Source organism: Neovison vison, chromosome 7 (assembly GCF_020171115.1).
Source record: "Neovison vison isolate M4711 chromosome 7, ASM_NN_V1, whole genome shotgun sequence".
Classification (NCBI taxonomy): Eukaryota; Metazoa; Chordata; class Mammalia; order Carnivora; family Mustelidae; genus Neogale; species Neogale vison.
In genome coordinates this window covers 49,318,628-49,337,492 of record NC_058097.1, presented here as the reverse complement: position 1 = coordinate 49,337,492, position 18,865 = coordinate 49,318,628, and the positions used below count along the sequence as shown (strand labels likewise).

General features: G+C 41.5%; 1 protein-coding gene across 1 annotated transcript; it reads right to left on the bottom strand.

The window, feature by feature from the left end:
* Positions 1–39: 39 nt before the first annotated feature.
* On the bottom strand, positions 40–18,701 carry ZNF577 (zinc finger protein 577). Its single transcript, XM_044256704.1, has 4 exons — positions 18,524–18,701; positions 8,715–8,841; positions 8,352–8,447; positions 40–2,013 (listed from the first exon to the last, which is right to left on the bottom strand). Exons 2-4 carry the CDS (start codon positions 8,746–8,748, stop codon positions 935–937), a joined length of 1,209 nt encoding a protein of 402 aa, XP_044112639.1. The 5' UTR covers positions 8,749–8,841; positions 18,524–18,701; the 3' UTR covers positions 40–934.
* Positions 18,702–18,865: the final 164 nt, after the last annotated feature.

The window sequence follows — 18,865 nt, the reverse complement described above, 5'->3', positions numbered from 1 at the left end:
TTAAGCCACCAAATGCATGGTTATTTGTTACAACAGCCATAAGAGACTTAATAAAGTTGTAGCTCCATATTCATCACATTCACAGGTTTTTGCTACATAACACAGGATTTCATTTATTAGAGAAGTCTTTCCCAGATTCCCAAGATTCAAAATTGTGACACATTTGTTAGTTTGGCAATAGAATCCCCATCTTAGAATTCCCATCTTTTATTGTGTTCAGGGGTTTCTCCTTCCTACGAGTTCTTCCACATTTTACTGAAAGCGTTATCCATATTCGATGTCTCTAGAGGTATGTTTCTACACTTCTCTGATGGGATGAGGTAGAACTTATCACTGAAATCATCATCACATTCTTTCCTAATGTTCTGGTCCTGTGGGAATTCTTCGATACCAATGGAGGTATCACCTCCAGGAAAAGGTTTTCTCACATTATCTGCATTGCTGCCCAGTGAAATTTCATAGAAATTTAGTAAGTCTGAATTCTCACAGATTTATCCTCTATACCACCTCTATACCTCTATACCACCAGTGCATCCCATAGCATTTGTGTCCAAAATGAACTCTGACATATGTCGAGGATTCTTGCTACAGGCTTTTCTGATATCAGATATATTTTGTTACCACTTTCCTACACAATGTCTATAATATATAAGACATAATTTATCAAAGAAGGTGTCACATTCACTGCATTTGCAAGACTTATTCCCTGTGGAAATTCCCGATTACCTACTGAGGCCTGCCTTCTTAGAAAAGGCTGTTCCACAAACACTACATTTCTACCCCCGAGGAACTCACAAAGGCTTAACAAGGGCTGAGTTCCCAAAGAAGGTATTTCCACAGGCACTGTGTTCCTGTTGCTTTGCTCCTGTGCAAGTTCACTCATGTACAAAGAGCCCCAGGTCAATCCTGGGTCTCTACTGACTCTACTCTGAGCTTAGGAAGGTTTCTCCACCTTCAGTGAATTTATAGCTTTCTCTCTTGTGTGAGTTTTCTTATGTTTAATGAGGACTGACACGTGGGCAAAGGCTTTGTCACATTCGCTGCACTCATACGGTCTCTCTCCAATATGAGTTCGCTGATGCTGAATGAGCTTTGACTTGCTCCTGAAGGCTTTTTCACACTCACTGCATCCGTAAGGTTTCTCTCCTGTGTGAATTCTCCGATGCTTGGTCAGGTCTGACTTGAAAAAGAAAGTTCTTCCACATTCACTGCATTTATAAGGCTTCTCTCCCGTGTGAAGTCTCTGATGTGCAATGAGGTATGCCTTCTGGGAGAAGGCTTTCCCACACACACTGCATCCGTAGAGTTTCTCTCCAGTGTGAGATCGCTGATGTCTACTGAGCCGGCACTTCCGGCTGAAGGCTTTGCCACATTCAATGCACCCGTAGGGTTTCTCTCCTGTATGAGTTCTCTGATGTACCATGAGCTGCGACTTTCTAGAGAAGGCTTTTCCACATTCACTACATTCGTGGGGTTTCTCTCCAGTATGAGTCCTCTGGTGTTCAGTGAGCTGAATCTTCCTCATGAATGTTTTCCCACATTCATTGCATCTGTGTGGCTTCTCTCCTCTTTCAGTTCTCTGATGCCTAATGAGCTGTGCCTTCCTGGAGAAGGCTTTCCCACACTTACTGCATTCATGTGCTTTCTCTTCTGTATAAGTTTTTTTATGTTCATTGAACTGTGATCTAGTGCCACTGGGTTTCACCCATCCATGGCATTTAAGTCCACTAAGAGTTGTATCTTGCTGGATGTAGACTGATGATTTCCCACATCCACTAAACTCATCAGAGTCCTCTCCTGCATGTCTTCTATTCTGAATAACAAAACCCAAATGTGGTTTCAAACTTTTACAATGTGAGCCAAACTTATTGTGTCTTTGTGTTAAAGGAACAAGACTTTCACATAAAGTGGAATTATTTCCAAGTGCATAACTTTGCTGATCTCTTTCCAAGGTTTTACTCTCATTTTGGTTTTCTGGGTTCCAGTGCATATGGTCAATCTCCCATATTTCTTCTAGGAAAAAGAACAATGAAAACATCCATGATAATTTTAAGGGGAAAAATGTAAAAAAAAAAAAAAAGTGCCATGGTTTGGGCTAGCTCTTTATAAGATCCCTGTCTAAGAGAAATGTGCCCTATGTTCTATGAAAAAAGATGATATTTTAAAACTGCAAAAGGAAGAACAGCTACTTTAGAAAGAACAACGGATAGCCTACAATGAATAAATATAACTTGGGATTCTTCGTTCCAAATAGGACCTTGCAAAATGGAGACAAAAGTAAAAACAGAACCACACTATGATTGGAATAAAACAAAAGAGGATGAAGGGGATGGATCCATTCACCTGACAAATATTGAATGTGCTGGTGTTTGGGAATATATTACAATATGATATTTAAACATTAGAATAAGGGGCGCCTGCATGGCTCAGTTGGTTAAATGCCTGCCTTCAGCTCAGATCATGATCCTAGGGTCCTGGGATCAAGCCCCACATCAGGCTCTCTGCCAGCAGGGAGCCTGCTTCCCGCCCACTCTCTCTCTGCCTGCCTCTCTGCCTACTTGCTCCAAGAAGGAACAGCCAATGCAAAAACCCAGAGGCAAAAAAACTTAGGCATGATCAAGAAATACAAGAGAGGCTGGTGTGCCTGAACTATCCTGAGCTTAAGTGAAGTGGAAATAGTTAAGTATGAAAAGGGAGGAAGAATTGAGAACATAGAGATGATGTAGTAAGACTTTGTTATAAATTAGATTTTATGCTAAGAGCAATGGCCATAAGCTACTGAACATTTTTGGAAGGAACACAACCCACTTTGAATTGGTATTTCCCAATATATCCCAATATGGCTGTTGTATGAAGAATAAACCCAATATGGCTGTTACATGATGACGATGTTGAGAGAATACACAGGAGGCTACCGCAGAGTTCAGGCAAGAGGGAACAGCAGCTTCAGCATGACTGACCACCACAGAGATGGAGAAACGTGCAAGAACAAGGACACAGTACAGAGAAGGGAAAGACAGTGATAATAGGAAAGATAAGCCTCACTCTAAGAATGAATGCAGAGGAAGAAAAGGGAATCATCCAGGATAGCTTCTCAGTATGTGGTTACACATCTGGATAGCTGCTGGTGGCATTTAATAAGGTGAAGAAGATTAGGGAGAGAGGTTTGGCATTTATGGAGAATCAAGTGCTACATTTTGAGGGATATATCAGGTCTGAGATAATATACACATTCAAGAACAATTATGATGTTTCCAGTTAGATCTATGAGTGTGGAGAAAGTTCTAGACTTCAGATACCACTTTTTTTTTTTAAAGATTTTATTTATCCACTTGACAGAGAGAGATCACAAGTAGGCAGAGAGGCAGACAGAGAGAGACGGGGAAGCAGGCTCTCTGCTGAGCAGAGAGCCCGATGAGGGGCTTGATCCAGGACCCTGGGATCATGACCTGAGCTGAAGGCAGAGGCTTTAACCCACTGAGCCACCCAGGCACCCCCAGATACCACTTTTTTAAGTGGGCATGGGGCTCAATGCAGGGCTTGAACTCACAGCCCTGAGATCAAGAGCCAGACACTTAATCAACCGAGCCATCCAGGAGCTCCTTCAGATAATAATTTTAAAGTCATGAGTACATAAACAGTACTTAAATATTTGAACTACACAGAACCAGATGAGGTAATATAGCAAGAATGAAGAGAGAAAGAGGAAGACCCAGGAAAAGAATTTCATGGATTCCAAGTCTTAAGAGTTTGGGGAGAGGCATCTGAAAATAAATCCGGAGACATCAAACAAACACTGATCAAACATATAAACGACGTGGGTTTTCAAAACAAAGGGGGTAGAATTGGAAAATCAGAATGAAGGACCTAGGGACACCTGGGTGGCTCAGTGGGTTAAAGCCTCTGCCTTTGGCTCAGGTCATGATCTCAGGGTCCTGGAATCGAGCCCATATCGGGCTCTCTGCTCAGCAGGGAGCCTGCTTCCTCCTCTCTCTCTGCCTGTCTCTGCCTACTTGTGATCTCTATCAAATAAACAAATAAAAATCTTAAAAAAAAAAAAGAATGCAGGATCTAAAGCATCTCATCCCAAGACTACTGAGGTAAAATATTCAACAACTGCCTTGTTACTAAACCTTTCCCCTTTCATTCCACCTGTACACCAAAACTAAACTTACATAAAACACCAATCACCTATTGAGAGTAATACTGTATTCAATACTTCAATAGCTTATGTAAAAATGATACAACCTCACTCAGTCTAATATATCGACACATATATGTCCACTTACAATTTAAAAATAGGTCCTCTAGGGCACCAGAGCAGCTCAGTCAGTTAGGTATCCAACTTTTGATTTTGGCTCAGGTCATAATCTCAGGGTCGTAAGAACGAACCCCACAACTGGCTCCATGCTCAATGTGGACGCTGCTTAAGATTCTCTCTCCCTCCCTGCCTCCTTACCCTGCTCATGCGCATGCACATTCTTTCTCTAAAAAGAAAAAAAAAGGTCCTTGGATCATCTGCCCTTGTCCCAGAGAAGAGTACAGTTGTACTGACTGATGGAAACATGACCTTCTCCACTTAGTTTAGTCATACTATAACTGTGTACTGTGCTGTTCAACAACATTTTCTACAATCTTGGGAATGTTCTGTATCTGTGTTTTCTAATATGGTACCCACTAGCCATGTGTGGCATTGAGCACTTGAATGTGGGTGACCAGAGTGGCAGTGAAACTGAATTAGTGGGGCGCCTGGGTGGCTCAGTGGGTTAAGTTTCTGCCTTTGGCTCAGGTCATGATCCCAAGGTCCTGGGATCGAGCCCCGCATTGGGCTCTCTGTTCAGTGGAGAGCCTGCTTCCTCCTTTCTCTGCCTACTTGTGATCTCTGTCTTGTCAAATAATAAAATCTTAAAAAAAAAAAAAAAAGTTTCATTCATTCTCAAGGCCTAAGCTTTCTGTTCTTTGCTGGAAAGTCCCAAATTGCCCTCTTCTACTAACATCTAACCTGCAGTGTAACCCCCTGTGTGTTGCCAGCCACCAGCACATCTGTCCTTTGATGTCCTTTCTGTATGCAAAACAGAGTCCTCCTTCCTCTCAGATAATGTCTTCACTACCATTGCGTGTATTCGAGTATATTTGAAGAGTTAAGCTCTCTGTACTCCGACAGTTATTCCCTGGTTGACATTTCCCCTTCTGTGGTCTGATCGGACCTCTAATTCTGTATTTTGCCGGCAGCCAGGATAATGATCCTGGGAAGTCCTTTCCTTCAGCTTTAATGTTGGAGCCGGAGATCATTTTTCCTCCTGGTGAATCCTCTTACTCCTAGTGCATTTTACTTAGGTTCTGCTGTGCTGCTGTACACGTGAGGTGCTTGGCCACTGTGAGTTGCCTTGAGTTTTCTGTATTATTTCTGACAGTCTCTGCTATTTTTATTAGATTTTATTGTTTTGAAAAGTCTTTCAAGAACTGCACACTCTCAGTTCCCGCCTCAGAGGAGGCTGTGCTCATTTAGTCTTGCACTGCACCAGTTGCTGCACAACATTGGCTGTTTTCACTTGTCCAGTTAGTCCCTTTTAATGGTATGCGGGGGGCATTAAAACGGTGGAATGTGATAAGAAAACAGGATGAATGAGAACTGGTTAAAAAAACAAGAGGTCTACATATATTTAGAGACTGAGAAGTAGAGTGAGAAGTTTTGGGGCTGTGGTAGGAGGAAGGTCAGAAAATGTCCCAGAAACAAGTGACAACCTTATTCCAAAGAGGAGGAAGTGATACATCTTATTGAATACCACAGGTCATATAATGTCCATTGAGCTGAGGACTGTGTCTGCACCACACTGACTCGTCATGATCACATGCTTTTTGTATTGTTTTACTGGTGGGTATGAGGCTTCTTTTTCCATATAGAGGAAAGGTCTCTGTCTTATTCTTCCTTCCTGCGCGTAGACTACATAATCATTCACTGACACCATTGCCTGCATCTGCTCCTCACGTTTTGAACATAGGTCTTGTTTTGTTTTGTTTTGTTCTTAAATTTTGTTTTTGAATCAGGGATGTGCATAAACTACATGGGAACTTTTTCAAACCACTGGCTTTGTCTCTTGAGATTTGGTTTCTAATCTAGTAGATATGGGGAGTGCCCTGAGCATATGAGGTTGGAAATATGCTTGCTAGACCAGCTATGCTTGGATCCCTGTCGTTGAAGAACAGCCACCCTACTGTACTCTGAAAGTTGGATCTAGTGAAGGACAGAAATACCTTCTGAATTTCAAAGTCCAAGTTGCAAAGGGTCGACATAGGTGCCTAAAATTCTAAAATTTTTAGCATTTGATTGTGAGGCATAGATAGGGACTGTTTTTGCAAAATTAGAGAAAATTGAGCTTTGGTAAAATGTTACAGAAAAAAGTACTTTTTGGAAGAATTATAAAATAAGTTCTGTAAAGGGGTGCCTGGGTGGCTCAGTGGGTTGGGCCTCTGCCTTCGGCTCAGGTTATGATTCCGGGGTCCTGGGATCAAGCTCTCTGCTCAGTCAGAGGCCTGCTTCCCTTCCTCTCTCTGCCTGCCTCTCTGCCTACTTGTGATCTCTGTCAAATAAATAAATAAATAAATCTTAAAAAAAAAATGCTGTAAGAAAGATAGCTGAGTGTCAAATCAAAATGATGAGTCAGTAAGATTTTGGAGATGGAAATGGGGAAGGCAATGTGGGATATTTTTAATAGATTGCCTGTAGGAGACTATGTGAAAGGAAATGGCTGATTCCTGTGGATTTTATATTAATAATTGGCTTAGAAAGTGTGAATTTGGGGCACCTGGGTGGCTCAGTCGTTAAGCAGCTGCCTTTGGTTCAGGTCATGGTCCTGGGGTCCTAGGATCGAGCCCCACCTCAGGCTTCCTGCTGAGCAGGAAGCCTGCTTCTCCTTCTCCCACTCCCCCTGATTCTGTTCCCTCTTGCGCTGTGTGTCTCTCTCTATCAAATAAATAAATAAAAATCTTTAAAAAAAAAGTGTAAATTTGGTTCTGTTTTAACTTTGTAAAGCTATTTATAGATAGTCTTGCTTGATAGCTTGCTCGAGTCTTGCTTGGTAACTGGGTAGTAGCATTGAAACATAGAATGTTACAGCTTTGAGTTCTAGGAAAAATGGTAGATAAGGCAGGTTGATATTTTGTTCCTGGATGGGGAATGAATTTCTTAATTGGTGGATGACAGAGATGATGCAGGAACAGATAGAGAAAGATTGTGGCATTAGTTGAAAAAAGAAAATTTGGGGATGAGTATGTCAAGTAGATTATAATGGCAAATATAGATATGGTTTATATGGATATAAAAGAGCTATGTTTGTGCTCTCCATTGTCTTGGCCACTGGCCACACACATTTAATTAACATTAATTATTTTAATTTAATTTAATTAACATTAAGTAAAATTATAAATTCAGTTTCTTTTCTTTTTCTTTTTTTTTTTTTAAAGATTATTTATTTATTTATTTATTTGACAGAGAGAGATCACAAGTAGGCAGAGAGGCAGGCAGAGAGAGAGGAGGAAGCAGGCTCCCTGCTGAGCAGAGAGCCCGATGCAGGACTCGATCCCAGGACCCTGAGATCATGACCTGAGCCGAAGACAGCGGCTTAACCCACTGAGCCACCCAGGTGCCCCTCTTTTTCTTTTTCTTTTTTAAAGATTTTATTTATTTATTTGACAGACAGAGATCACAAGTAGGCAGAGAGGCAGGCAGAGAGAGAAGAGGAAGCAGGCACCCCTGAATGAAACTTTTAATGTGAGAATCAAGCAAAAGATTTAAAAAACAAAACAAAACACACACAAAAACCCAGAGCCTGGAAGTTGGGGAAGCAGAGGCTGATTAAGTAAACAGAGGTGCCCTAAGAGACAAGGTACGCGTAGTTTTTAGATGAGCTCAGGTGAGGCGGGTTGTCAAGGAGGGATTTTAGCCCTTTTGAAAGAGGTGGGGATGGGCAGAAGATGAGAACTGTGCCAAATGCAAAGCCATCTATGAGGGAGCAAGTCGGTGAGGAACAGGACGCAGGAACGCCGCAGAAAAGGAAAGGGAGGAGACCAGCACAAGCTAGGCAGGAGAAAATGAGGTGCGAAATCTGGATCCTACAAGAGCCAAAATTGTAATCAGATCTAGAAGTGAGGAAAAAAAGGAAGACCTCATCCTTTAATAGCAGGCAAAGAACAGCCCAATTAGTAAGATACAGAAAGGAGTTGCTCAGATTTCTGTGTCACCGACCAGTATAAGAAAAGTTCTCCACACACTTCCAAAGTGTTGACCTTTCACTGGCCAACTGGAGTTTTATTGTCCTTTCTCCCCATTTTCTTGGTTTTCACTCACTCACCTGGACAGCTTTGACTCCGAGCTGCTCCCTCTACCGTCCATGGTGGTTCTCCTTGCAACGACTGGAAGAGTGAAACTGGTTTGCTGGCTTGATAACCTGTAAATGGGAACTCATTAAAAACTTGGCACCACGTATTTAAGCTTGGGGAATCTGTGAAAACTGGAGAAAGTCTGTATATCATTTATACTTCAGTAAACCAAAATTCTTCTCCTGGGGAAGGGAGAGCATATACGCTCTAGCACCAAAGAGGAGAATAAGTCTATTCCCTACAGTGTGTTAGCCCAAACCAGGAGATATTTCAGAGACACTACCGATTTTATTGAATGAGGAAGAGAAGGCAATGGATTGTGATGTTGTTCTCACCCACTGACACCGGGTTCCTATAGTTCTCCAACATCACATCCCGGTACAGGTCCTTCTGAGATGGAGCCAGTAACTGCCACTCCTCCCAGAAGAAGCCCACAGCCACATCCTCGAATGTTAACGGTACCTGTAACAACAAATGCCAACACAATCTAAGGTGGGACAGATGTCACAGGAAAGAGGGACAGGAACACATTCTAGTCATTTTCCCATGATAAGTTATGCCTGTGAGTATTTCACGTACCGCAGGACATTGTGTCTTAGTTCATTTGGGTTCCTGTAATAAAATACCAGAGATCGTGTAGCTTATAAAAACAGAAATTTGTTTCTCACAGTTGTGGAAGCTGGGAAGTCTCAGATCAAGGAGCCAGCATGGTCGCATTCTGGTGAGGGCCCACTCCCTGTGTGGCAAAGGCCCCACCTTTGCTTACACATCATCTTTGGGTTAAGATCCTAACATAATGGGGATGCCTGGGTGGCTCAGTTGGTTAAGCAGCTGCCTTCGGCTCAGGTCATGATCTCAGCGTCCTGGGATCGAGTCCCACATCGGGCTCCTTGCTCGGCAGGGAGCCTGCTTCTCCCTCTGCCTCTGCCTGCCTCTCTGTCTGCCTGTGCTCGCTCTCTCTCCCTCTCTCTCTGACAAATAAATAAATAAAATATTTAAAAAATAAAAAAAAAAATCCCAACATAATGGATTTTGTGAGGACATAAACCTTCAGACACCACCACCACAGAATTCAATTAATTAGTTCTTCTTAGCCTAAAAGAGTACTACAGTAATATTTGAAAAAGAGTATTTGCAGAGACGAATCAATGTGGAGAAAGACTGTTCATTATTTATAACAGGGAAAAACTATCCACAGCTACATGTCCATCAAAAACTGATGGGAGGGTGCCTGGGCAACTCAGTTTGTTAAGTGTCCAACTCTTGATTTCAGCTTAGGTCATGATCTCCAGGTTGTGAGACAGCCCTGTGTTCAGCTCCACACTGGGCATGGAGCCTGCTCAAGATTCTCTCTCCTTTTACCTCTGTCCATCCCCACCATCTGCTTCAATTGTGCATGTGCTCTTTCTCTCTAAAAAATGGAAAACCTTAAAAAAAAAAAAAAAAGCAGTTGAGGATATACTGCAGTACCTCCATGCTGTAACATTACTACACAAACATTAAAATCAATTTGGTAAGGGGTGCCTGGCCTGGCTGGCTCAGTCAGTAGAGCATGTGACCATGTTATGTAGAGAGATTATGTAAAAATAAAATCTTTAAAAAAAACAATGTGGTAGATGTAAATCTATTGATGCCAATGATTTTCAAGGCACTCTCGTAAATGAAAAAGAGTCAAGTCCCCAAGTTATATATATAATATGATCCCAGAGTGTGAAAAATCTTAATAATATATATAATTATGCATGTGTAAGTACACATATTTATGCATATAAAAATGTATATAAATATATACTATCACATGTCAATTATACAAAGAGATTGACTGGAGACCCAAACTATTAACATCTGTTACCTCTTGGGTTCAGGGTTGAGCAGGAAGAGGAGAAAGTGGATATTCTCTTTTGGTGTAAATACTTCTTTATGTTTGAATCTTTTACATGCAAATGTAGCCATGTATCATGTTAAGTAATTTAAAATACAAACGCCAGACCAGGAATAATTGACTCTGCCTTCATTCTCTAAACCTGTGGTTAAGAAGGTATAAAGGAAGCATTGCCACTATCTGTACTCCGAGCTGTTATCAAAGAGTGGAACTTTCAGCTGTCTTCTGCCAAATGATAGACTAATTCTTCTTTTTTTTAAAAGAATCTATTTATTTATTTATTTGACAGAGAGAGGGAGAGATCACAATTAGGCAGAGAGCCAGGCAGAGAGAGAAGTGGGGGAAAGTGGGCTCCCCACTGAGCAGAGAGCACGATGCAGGCCTCGATCCCAGGACCCTGAGATCATGACCTGAGCTGAAGGCAGAGGCTTAACCCACTGAGCCACCCAGGCACCCAAATGGCAGAATTCTTCTTAATGGAGGATCACTCAAAGGTCAAGCAGCCCATTCATTCCATTAAATAACTTAGGCTTTATTCCTGGGTAAAGTGTGGACTGCCAGAAGGTTCTACTGTCCAGATGCACTGCTTTTGAAGAATGCTGTCCAATCAAGTGCAATCTTTCACTGCACTAAGGGCAATGAAATTATTTTCCCTGAAGAACTGCTTTATTTTCTCCTCAAGGTCACTACAAATCATGTAACTTTTCATGTTTTTCTTGTTATTATAGCTGCCAAAAATGAGACACAAATTCAAAGGTAAGGAAGCCCATAAGATCTTACACTTTTACCTCGGGTTCCATCCTTAAGGCCTTTGTATGAATACTGTGACCCATATATCTTGCTTCCTAACTTGCCCAGATTTTAAGATTATAGCCTAAACTTATTTTCTGACAGATCCTGATTTTTATCAACATACACTGTCTCATTTTATCAGACTGTGTTTTATTTGACATTTTAAAAAAGATTTAATTTACTTGTTCCACAGAGAGAGAGTACAAGCAAGGGAAGCAGAAGGCAGAGGGAGAAGCAGGGTCCCCACTGGGGAAGGAGCTCGATGCAGGGCTGGATCCCAGGACTCTGGAATCATGACCTGAGCCAAAGGCAGACACTTAACAGACCGAGCCATCCAGGTGCCCCAGACTGTTTTAGAAGTTTCCACAAATCCACTGGGAAACATAGGACAAAAATAGGCAAAGTAAGCCTTACCCAGTCCTTGGTCATGTTCTCCTGTTCTGAAGAAAGGACTAGCCAACTGCAGGGTATACTGTCTTCTGTCTGCTCTGGGCCTGCCTGGAAGTTATGGTCAGATATCTCAGGTTAGGCTACTGCCAGAAATGATGATCTCCCAAGAGTGGGACCTCCACCTTCTTTCAATACTGAAAATATCTTATTCCTGTAGACTAGAATCTGTGGATTCAAGAGCAAATTCAACTGTAAGAGGATATGTACGTGGGACCCCAGCTTTCTCTTGCCATGTAGACTTACTCTAACAAAAGCCTCCAATATGTCCTCTTTTTAAAATATTTTATTTATGTATTTCACGGAGAGAGATCACAAGTAGGCAGAGAGCCAAGCAGAGAGAAAGGGGGGAAGCAGGCCCCTTGCTGAGCAGACAGCCTGACGCGGGGCCCTCAGATCACGACCTGAGCCAAAGGCAGAGGCTTAACCCACTGATCGAGGTAGTATAAAAATCATGAGCATCATCTTATTTAATCCTCAACACTACTCTATAACGTAACCATGATCTCCATTAAACATAAGTAAGCTGAGGCTTGATCAGATGAAGTGTGTTGGCCATGTTAACATCCTCCCTAAGTAACAATGTGGGAATCTGAATCTCCATCTGCCTCTCTCCATATGACATATTTCTCTTCCAACAGTCTCAATTTTTTTTTTCTTTCTTGTGCACTTTAGTAATTTTACTCCCTGGGGCACCTGGGTAGCTTAGTCAGTTAAGTGTCTGACTCTCGATTACAGCTCAGGTCGTCTCAGTGTTTTGGGATAGAGCCCAGCATCATCGGGCTCCCTGCTCAGGGGAGTCTGCTTCTCTCTCTCTGCTCCTCCCTCCGCTGTGTTCTCTCTCTCTCAAATAAATAAAATCTTAAAAAAGAACTTTACTCCCTAGCACATGATATTATGGAGTGGTCATAGCTGCAAAAACAGAACCCCTGGTACCAGTTCTTGTAATATTTTCTATGTACACCCAGCCAGCAACTTCCACACCAGCCAATTCTCCCAACTCCCTGAACACCAACTGGGTGTCCTAAAATTCAACTCAGTGCTCGCTTCGGCAGCACATATACTAAAACTCAACTCAGTTTTGACGCTAACTACCAGGAATTCATACAGATCCCACAGCTTAAGGCTCAGTTTCGCAAAACCACATTTCAGATACCAGTCACAATTCCCATGTTGCCACTTGTACTTCTGAGCAGCTGGGTTTTAGGGGCACCTGGGTGGCTCAGTCAGTTGGGAATCTGACTCTTGATTTTGGCTCAGGTCATGATCTCAGGGTTGTGAGATTGAGCCCCAAGTTGGCCTCTGCACTCAGCTGGGAGTCTGCTTGAGATTCTCTCTTTTCCTTTCTATATATGATTACTATCTGTTGGTATTATTATTTTTGGTATAACTGGCAAATATTAGTTTCAGGTATACAATGTAACAATTCAGTATCTGTATACATTATGAAATGGTCACTGTGATACATCTAGTTAACATTTATCACCATATAGTTATAAAACCAAATATACAATATAGTATTATTAATTATAATCACCATTCTGTACATTACATCCCTATGACTTATTTATTCTATAGCTGGAAGTTTATGTCTTTTGATCCCTTTCACCCATTGCACCACCCACCCCCAGCATCTAGCAATCACCAACCTATTCACTTTACCTATGAACTTGTTTTTTTTCATTTTGTTCCATTTTTTAAGATTCCCTATATATAAGTGAGATCATACAGAATTTGTCTTTCTCTGATTTATTTCATGTAGCATAATGCACTCAAGGTCCATCCATGTTGCAAATGGCAAGGTTTCCTTTTTTCTTCTGGCTGAATAAAATTAGTGTGTGTGTGTGTGTGTGTGTAAATGCCTGAGCCACCCAGGCACCCCCTAATATATGCATTATTTATTTATTTATTTATTTATTTATTTTTTTAAAGATTTTATTTATTTATTTGACAGAGAGATCACAAGTAGGCAGAGAGGCAGGCAGAGAGCGAGAGAGAGGAGGAAGCAGGCTTCCTGCTGAGCAGAGAGCCCGATGTGGGACTCGATCCCAGGACCCTGAGATCATGACCTGAGCCGAAGGCAGCGGTTTAATCCACTGAGCCACCCAGGCGCCCCTATTTTTTAATTTTTAATTTTTTATAAACATATATTTTTATCCCCAGGGGTACAGGCCTATGAATTACCAGGTTTACACACTTCACAGCACTCACCAAAGCACATACCCTCCCCAATGTCCATAATTCCACCCCCTTCTCCCAACCCCCCTCCCCCCAGCAACCCTCAGTTTGTTTTGTGAGATTAAAAGTCACTTATGGTTTGTCTAATATATGCATTTCTTTTTTTTTTTTTTAAAGATTTTATTTATTTATTTGACAGAGAGAGATCACAAGTAGGCAGAGAGGCAGGCAGAGAGAGAGGAGGAAGCAGGATCCCTGCTGAGCAGAGAGCCCGATGCAGGACTCGATCCCAGGACCCTGAGATCATGACCTGAGCCAAAGGCAGCGGCTTAACCCACTGAGCCACCCAGGCACCCTAGTAATATATGCATTTCTAATATGCATTTCTAATATGTGTCTAAATTTCCTCCACTGATAGCTTTAGTTGAATTCAACAAAAGTTGACATGTAGATTATAAAATGCCATTCAAAACATTTCCACTATAATTTTTTTTGAATCATGGATTATATAGACATGTATGATATGCTTACCAAAAAATGGGACACTTTCTAGTTATCATTTTGGTATGGTTTTATAAATTTAATTCCACTGTAGTCAGATAATAGAGTATTCTGTATGATTTCAATCCTTTGAAATTTGTTGAGACTGGCTTTATGGCTCACCATATGCTAAATTTTTTTTTTTAAAGATTTTATTTATTTATTTGAGAGAGAGAAATCACAAGTAGATGGAGAGGCAGGCAGAGAGAGAGGGAAGCAGGCTCCCTGCTGAGCAGAGAGCCCGATGCAGGACTCGATCCCAGGACCCTGAGATCATGACCTGAGCCGAAGGCAGCGGCTCAACCCACTGAGCCACCCAGGCGCCCTACCATATGCTAAATTTTTATAGCTGTTTTATGTGCACTTGAGAAAACTCATTGTGGGGGAGTGTTTTACACTTGTCACGTTTATTAATCATGTTATTCTAATTGTTCAGGGGTTGGCAGTATAGTGGGCTGGTGACCTTTTTTGTAAATGACATTTTCCTGGAACACAGCCATACTCATTTGTTTATGTATTCTCTATGCTACTTTCATCTTACAATGGTGGAGTTGAGCAGGTGCAGGGTTATCTGGCCTACAGAGCCTAAAATATTTTCTCTCTCATTGCTCTCTACAGAAACTTTGCCCACCACAGTTAAACTACAGCCTTCTAGCTTTTTGTCTCCTTATTCTCTGTTACTGAGTGAGATATGCTAAGAAACTCCCATTATGACTGGGCATTTGTTATTTCTCCTTGTATCTAGTATAACCTACACTTCAGGAATTCTATTAAGTATATACCCAACAGAACTTTCATGCATCAAAATGCATGCACAAAAATGTTTCTATCAGCATTGTTTATAATAGATACAAGCCAGTAAAACCAAACATTTTTTTTTGAAGATTTTATTTATTTATTTGACAGACAGAGATCACAAGTAGGCAGAGAGTCAGGCAGAGAGAGAGAGAGAGGAGGAAGCAGACTTCCTGTTGAGCAGAGAGCCCGATGTGAGGCTCGATCCCACATGACCTGAGCCGAAGGCAGAGGCTTTAACCCTCTGAGCCACCCAGGCGCCCCAACAACCAAACATTTAATCATAGTTACCATTTATCCAGACCATACTAGGTAGTGGAATGCATAAATAAATTGGGGTATAATCACACCAAAGAATACCATACAGCAATGAGAAAAAATGAACTACTGCTATATCCAACAACTCAGATGAATTTCACAACAAAATATTGAGCAAAAGAAGCCAGACACCAAAGGACATATATCCTATGATTCCATTTGTATGAAGTTTTTTTTTTTTTAGATTTTGTTTATTTGAGAGAGAGACAGAGAGTGAGCACAAGCAGGGGGAGCAGCAGATGGAGAGGTAGAAGCAGGCTCCCCACTGTCCAGGGAGCCCAACGATGATGGGCTCAATCCCAGGACCAAGATCATGAAATCAAGAGCTGGACGATTAACTGACTGAAGCCACCTGGCACCTCTCCATTTGTATAAAGTTAACAGCCAGGCAAACTTAACACGATGTTTTTAGGATAATAATTACCTCTGGAGAGAAGGGAGAAGATTATGATGAAATGGGGCTCCTAGGGTGCTACAATATACTATTTTTTCATTTTAAGTGTTATACATGAAAAATACTCTTAAAGAAAAATACAGATCAGTTCCACTTATAAATGTAGAATAAAAAAATTTTTAATTTTATTATGAAAAAGTTCAAGCCAAAGAAGAAGAAACAGTATAATAAAACTCTATGTACAAAGAAAGAGGAGGGGCACCTGGGTGGCTCAGACAGCTAAGCATACAACTCCTGATTTCGCCTCAGGTCATGGTCTCAGGGTCAGGGTCATTGGATTGAGCCCTGCATCAGGCTCCTTGCTGGGTGTGGAGCCTGCTTGAGATTCTCTGTCCCTCTGCCTCTGCCCACTGTGCACTTTCAGGAAGGAAGGAAGGAAAATATAATCAAACACCTTATATCCATTATGTGCCTTCAATAATTATCAACTCAAATCTAATTTTGTAAAAGGCGAAAGACTTATACGACCTGAAGAGAAACCAGAACATCAAATCTAATTTTGTATTATCGGAGCGCCTGGGTCGCTCAGTTGGTTAAGTGCCTGCCTTTGGCTCAGGTCATGAACCTAGGGTCCTGGGATCCAGTTCTGTATTGGGCTCCCTGATCAGTAGGAAGCCTACTTCTCCCTCACCCACTCCCTCTGCTGGTGTTCCCTTTCTCACTGTCTCTCTCTGTCTCTGTCAAAAAAATAAAATTTAAAAATATTAAAAAAAGTAATATTAAAAAAAAGTAAAATTTTTTATTATCTATACCACCACTCAGCTCCCTTCACTACTGATTATTCTGAAGAAAATCCAAGACAGCTTTTTATTTCTAAATGCAAAAATATTAAATAAAATATCAGCAAATGGAACCCAGCCACATATTAAAAGAACAAATCACTATTGGCAAGTATGGTTTCTTCCAGGAAAAGAAGACACCAGGAAATCTAGTAATCTATAAATCAAATATTAAATAAAGAGAGAGGAAAAAATATAAATGAAAGTAATTTTAAAGTTATTTGAGGGGCTGCATTGTACAGCATGGTGATTACTGTAAAGACTGTTTTATATAACTGAAAGCTAGAAGAGTGGATCTTAAATGTTTTCACCACATAAAAGAAATGGTAACTGTGTGACATGATGCAAGTGTTACCTAACCTATGGCAATAACTATTTTGCAATATGTAAGTGTAGTATATCAACACATTGTACACCTTAAACTTACAGAATGTTGTATGTCAATTACATCTCAATAAAGGTGGGGTGGAAAATCTTTGAGAAAGAGGAACAAAAACTTGATAAATCATAGTTACCATTTATTCAGACTATACTAGGTGCCAGGCATTACACTTTGTACTTAAAGAACATTTGCTAGTTTAATCTTCATAACAACTCTATTAAGTATGATAGCTTTTTTCACAAATAAAACAACTGACTCAGATATTAACCTACCCAAGTCAGAGGCAGAAGCAGATTCTTCTTACTCCACAGTTTTACACTTGCCACTTGGCCAAAATTATTTGCAGATAACAAAAATACTCAACTAGAAAATATCAAGGATTCAGTGTATAACCTAGTGGCAGTAACATTAACAGTAGACTGAGGGGACAAAATAAGTACATCTTTCAAATTTTTGCTTTTGTGCATTATATAAAATTAGAAGAAACAAAAAAAGGGGGGGTGAGGTCATACGGAAAATAAAACCACACCATTTACACGCACAACATTATAAACTATCTAGGAATAAACATAAACAGATATGTCTGAAACACATGTGAAAAATCACCACCACGGCTGGTCAAGGAAACAAAACATTTGTGTTAAAGGAAATCCATCACATGTTCCTGAAAGTGTTGGACCTATACCCACATCAGTTTTACCCCAAAATAAAAGCATCCACGCGATAGAACACAACTGCAATAGTTAAAACAAACAAAACAAAAAACCCCGAAAACTTCCAAAGCGTTAGTAATATGGAAATAGCTGATAGGATATCAGAATCAAAATGTATAACATTATACCAGTACCTACACAACTGATCCTAATATTAAAACTGAAATACACCAAAATTTAACAAGAGTTACTTTCCGGACTATTTGGGAATTTGAGCACTACTTAGGAATCATTACATCTGTCGGAAATAAAAATGAAACACATCTTCTGCAAGAATATACACTAGGGGCACCTGGGTGGCTCAGTGGGTTAAAGCGTCTGCCTTTGGCTCAGGTCATGATCCCAGAGTTCGCGGATCGAGCCCCCGCATGGGGCTCTCTGCTCAGCAGGGAGCCTGTTTCTCACGTCTCTGGTCTCTCTCTGCCTGCCTCTCTGCCTACTTGCGATCTCTGTCAAATAAATAAATAAAATCTTAAAAAAAAGAGAGAGAATATACAGTAAACATGGGCGCAAGAGGCCAGAAACCCACTCTTTAAAATTAAGGATGTGCTCAGCATCAACAACGGAACTCCCCAAACGCCGACCCCAACACGGACACGACCTCCGCTTCCCCCCACCAGACACCCCAAACCGCTACTCTCCCCAAGTTCTCGTCTCAACACAGAACCTCACAAGCTCCCCCCCACCCCAGGGAACGCCCAAGTGATCCTTCAACACAACCCGCTAGCGAGAATTCCCATTCGCTTCCCCCAACACCTACCCCCAAGCGCTCCGGAACAAAAACAAACAAAACAAAAACCAAAAAAAATCCAAAACCCAACGCGCTCTCCCTGGCCCCCAAACACTCCCAGAACCGACACTGACCTGGAGATAGCCTCGATCTTCACCGCTGAACACAGATCACCGTACCACTTCAAACACTTTCCCTCCGTGTCTACGGCCCCCGAGGCCCTCCTCAGCGACTGACACACCCTCAGAAGCACCGAGATGGCGGCCGACGAGGGCCAACGCGCGTTGTTCCGAGATCCTGAAATTGGCCCTAGGCTCGGCCTCTGTGACATCATATTGCAGTGCCGATGCCCGGCTGTTTGCAGAGAGCGGCGGTTTCCCCGCAGAGTCCTCCGAGGCGGGCGTGTTCTCGCTTTGCGCCTTTCTCTGGAAGGCTCTAGACGGTGAGAATCTATTGAAAACGCTTTATTTCCGGAC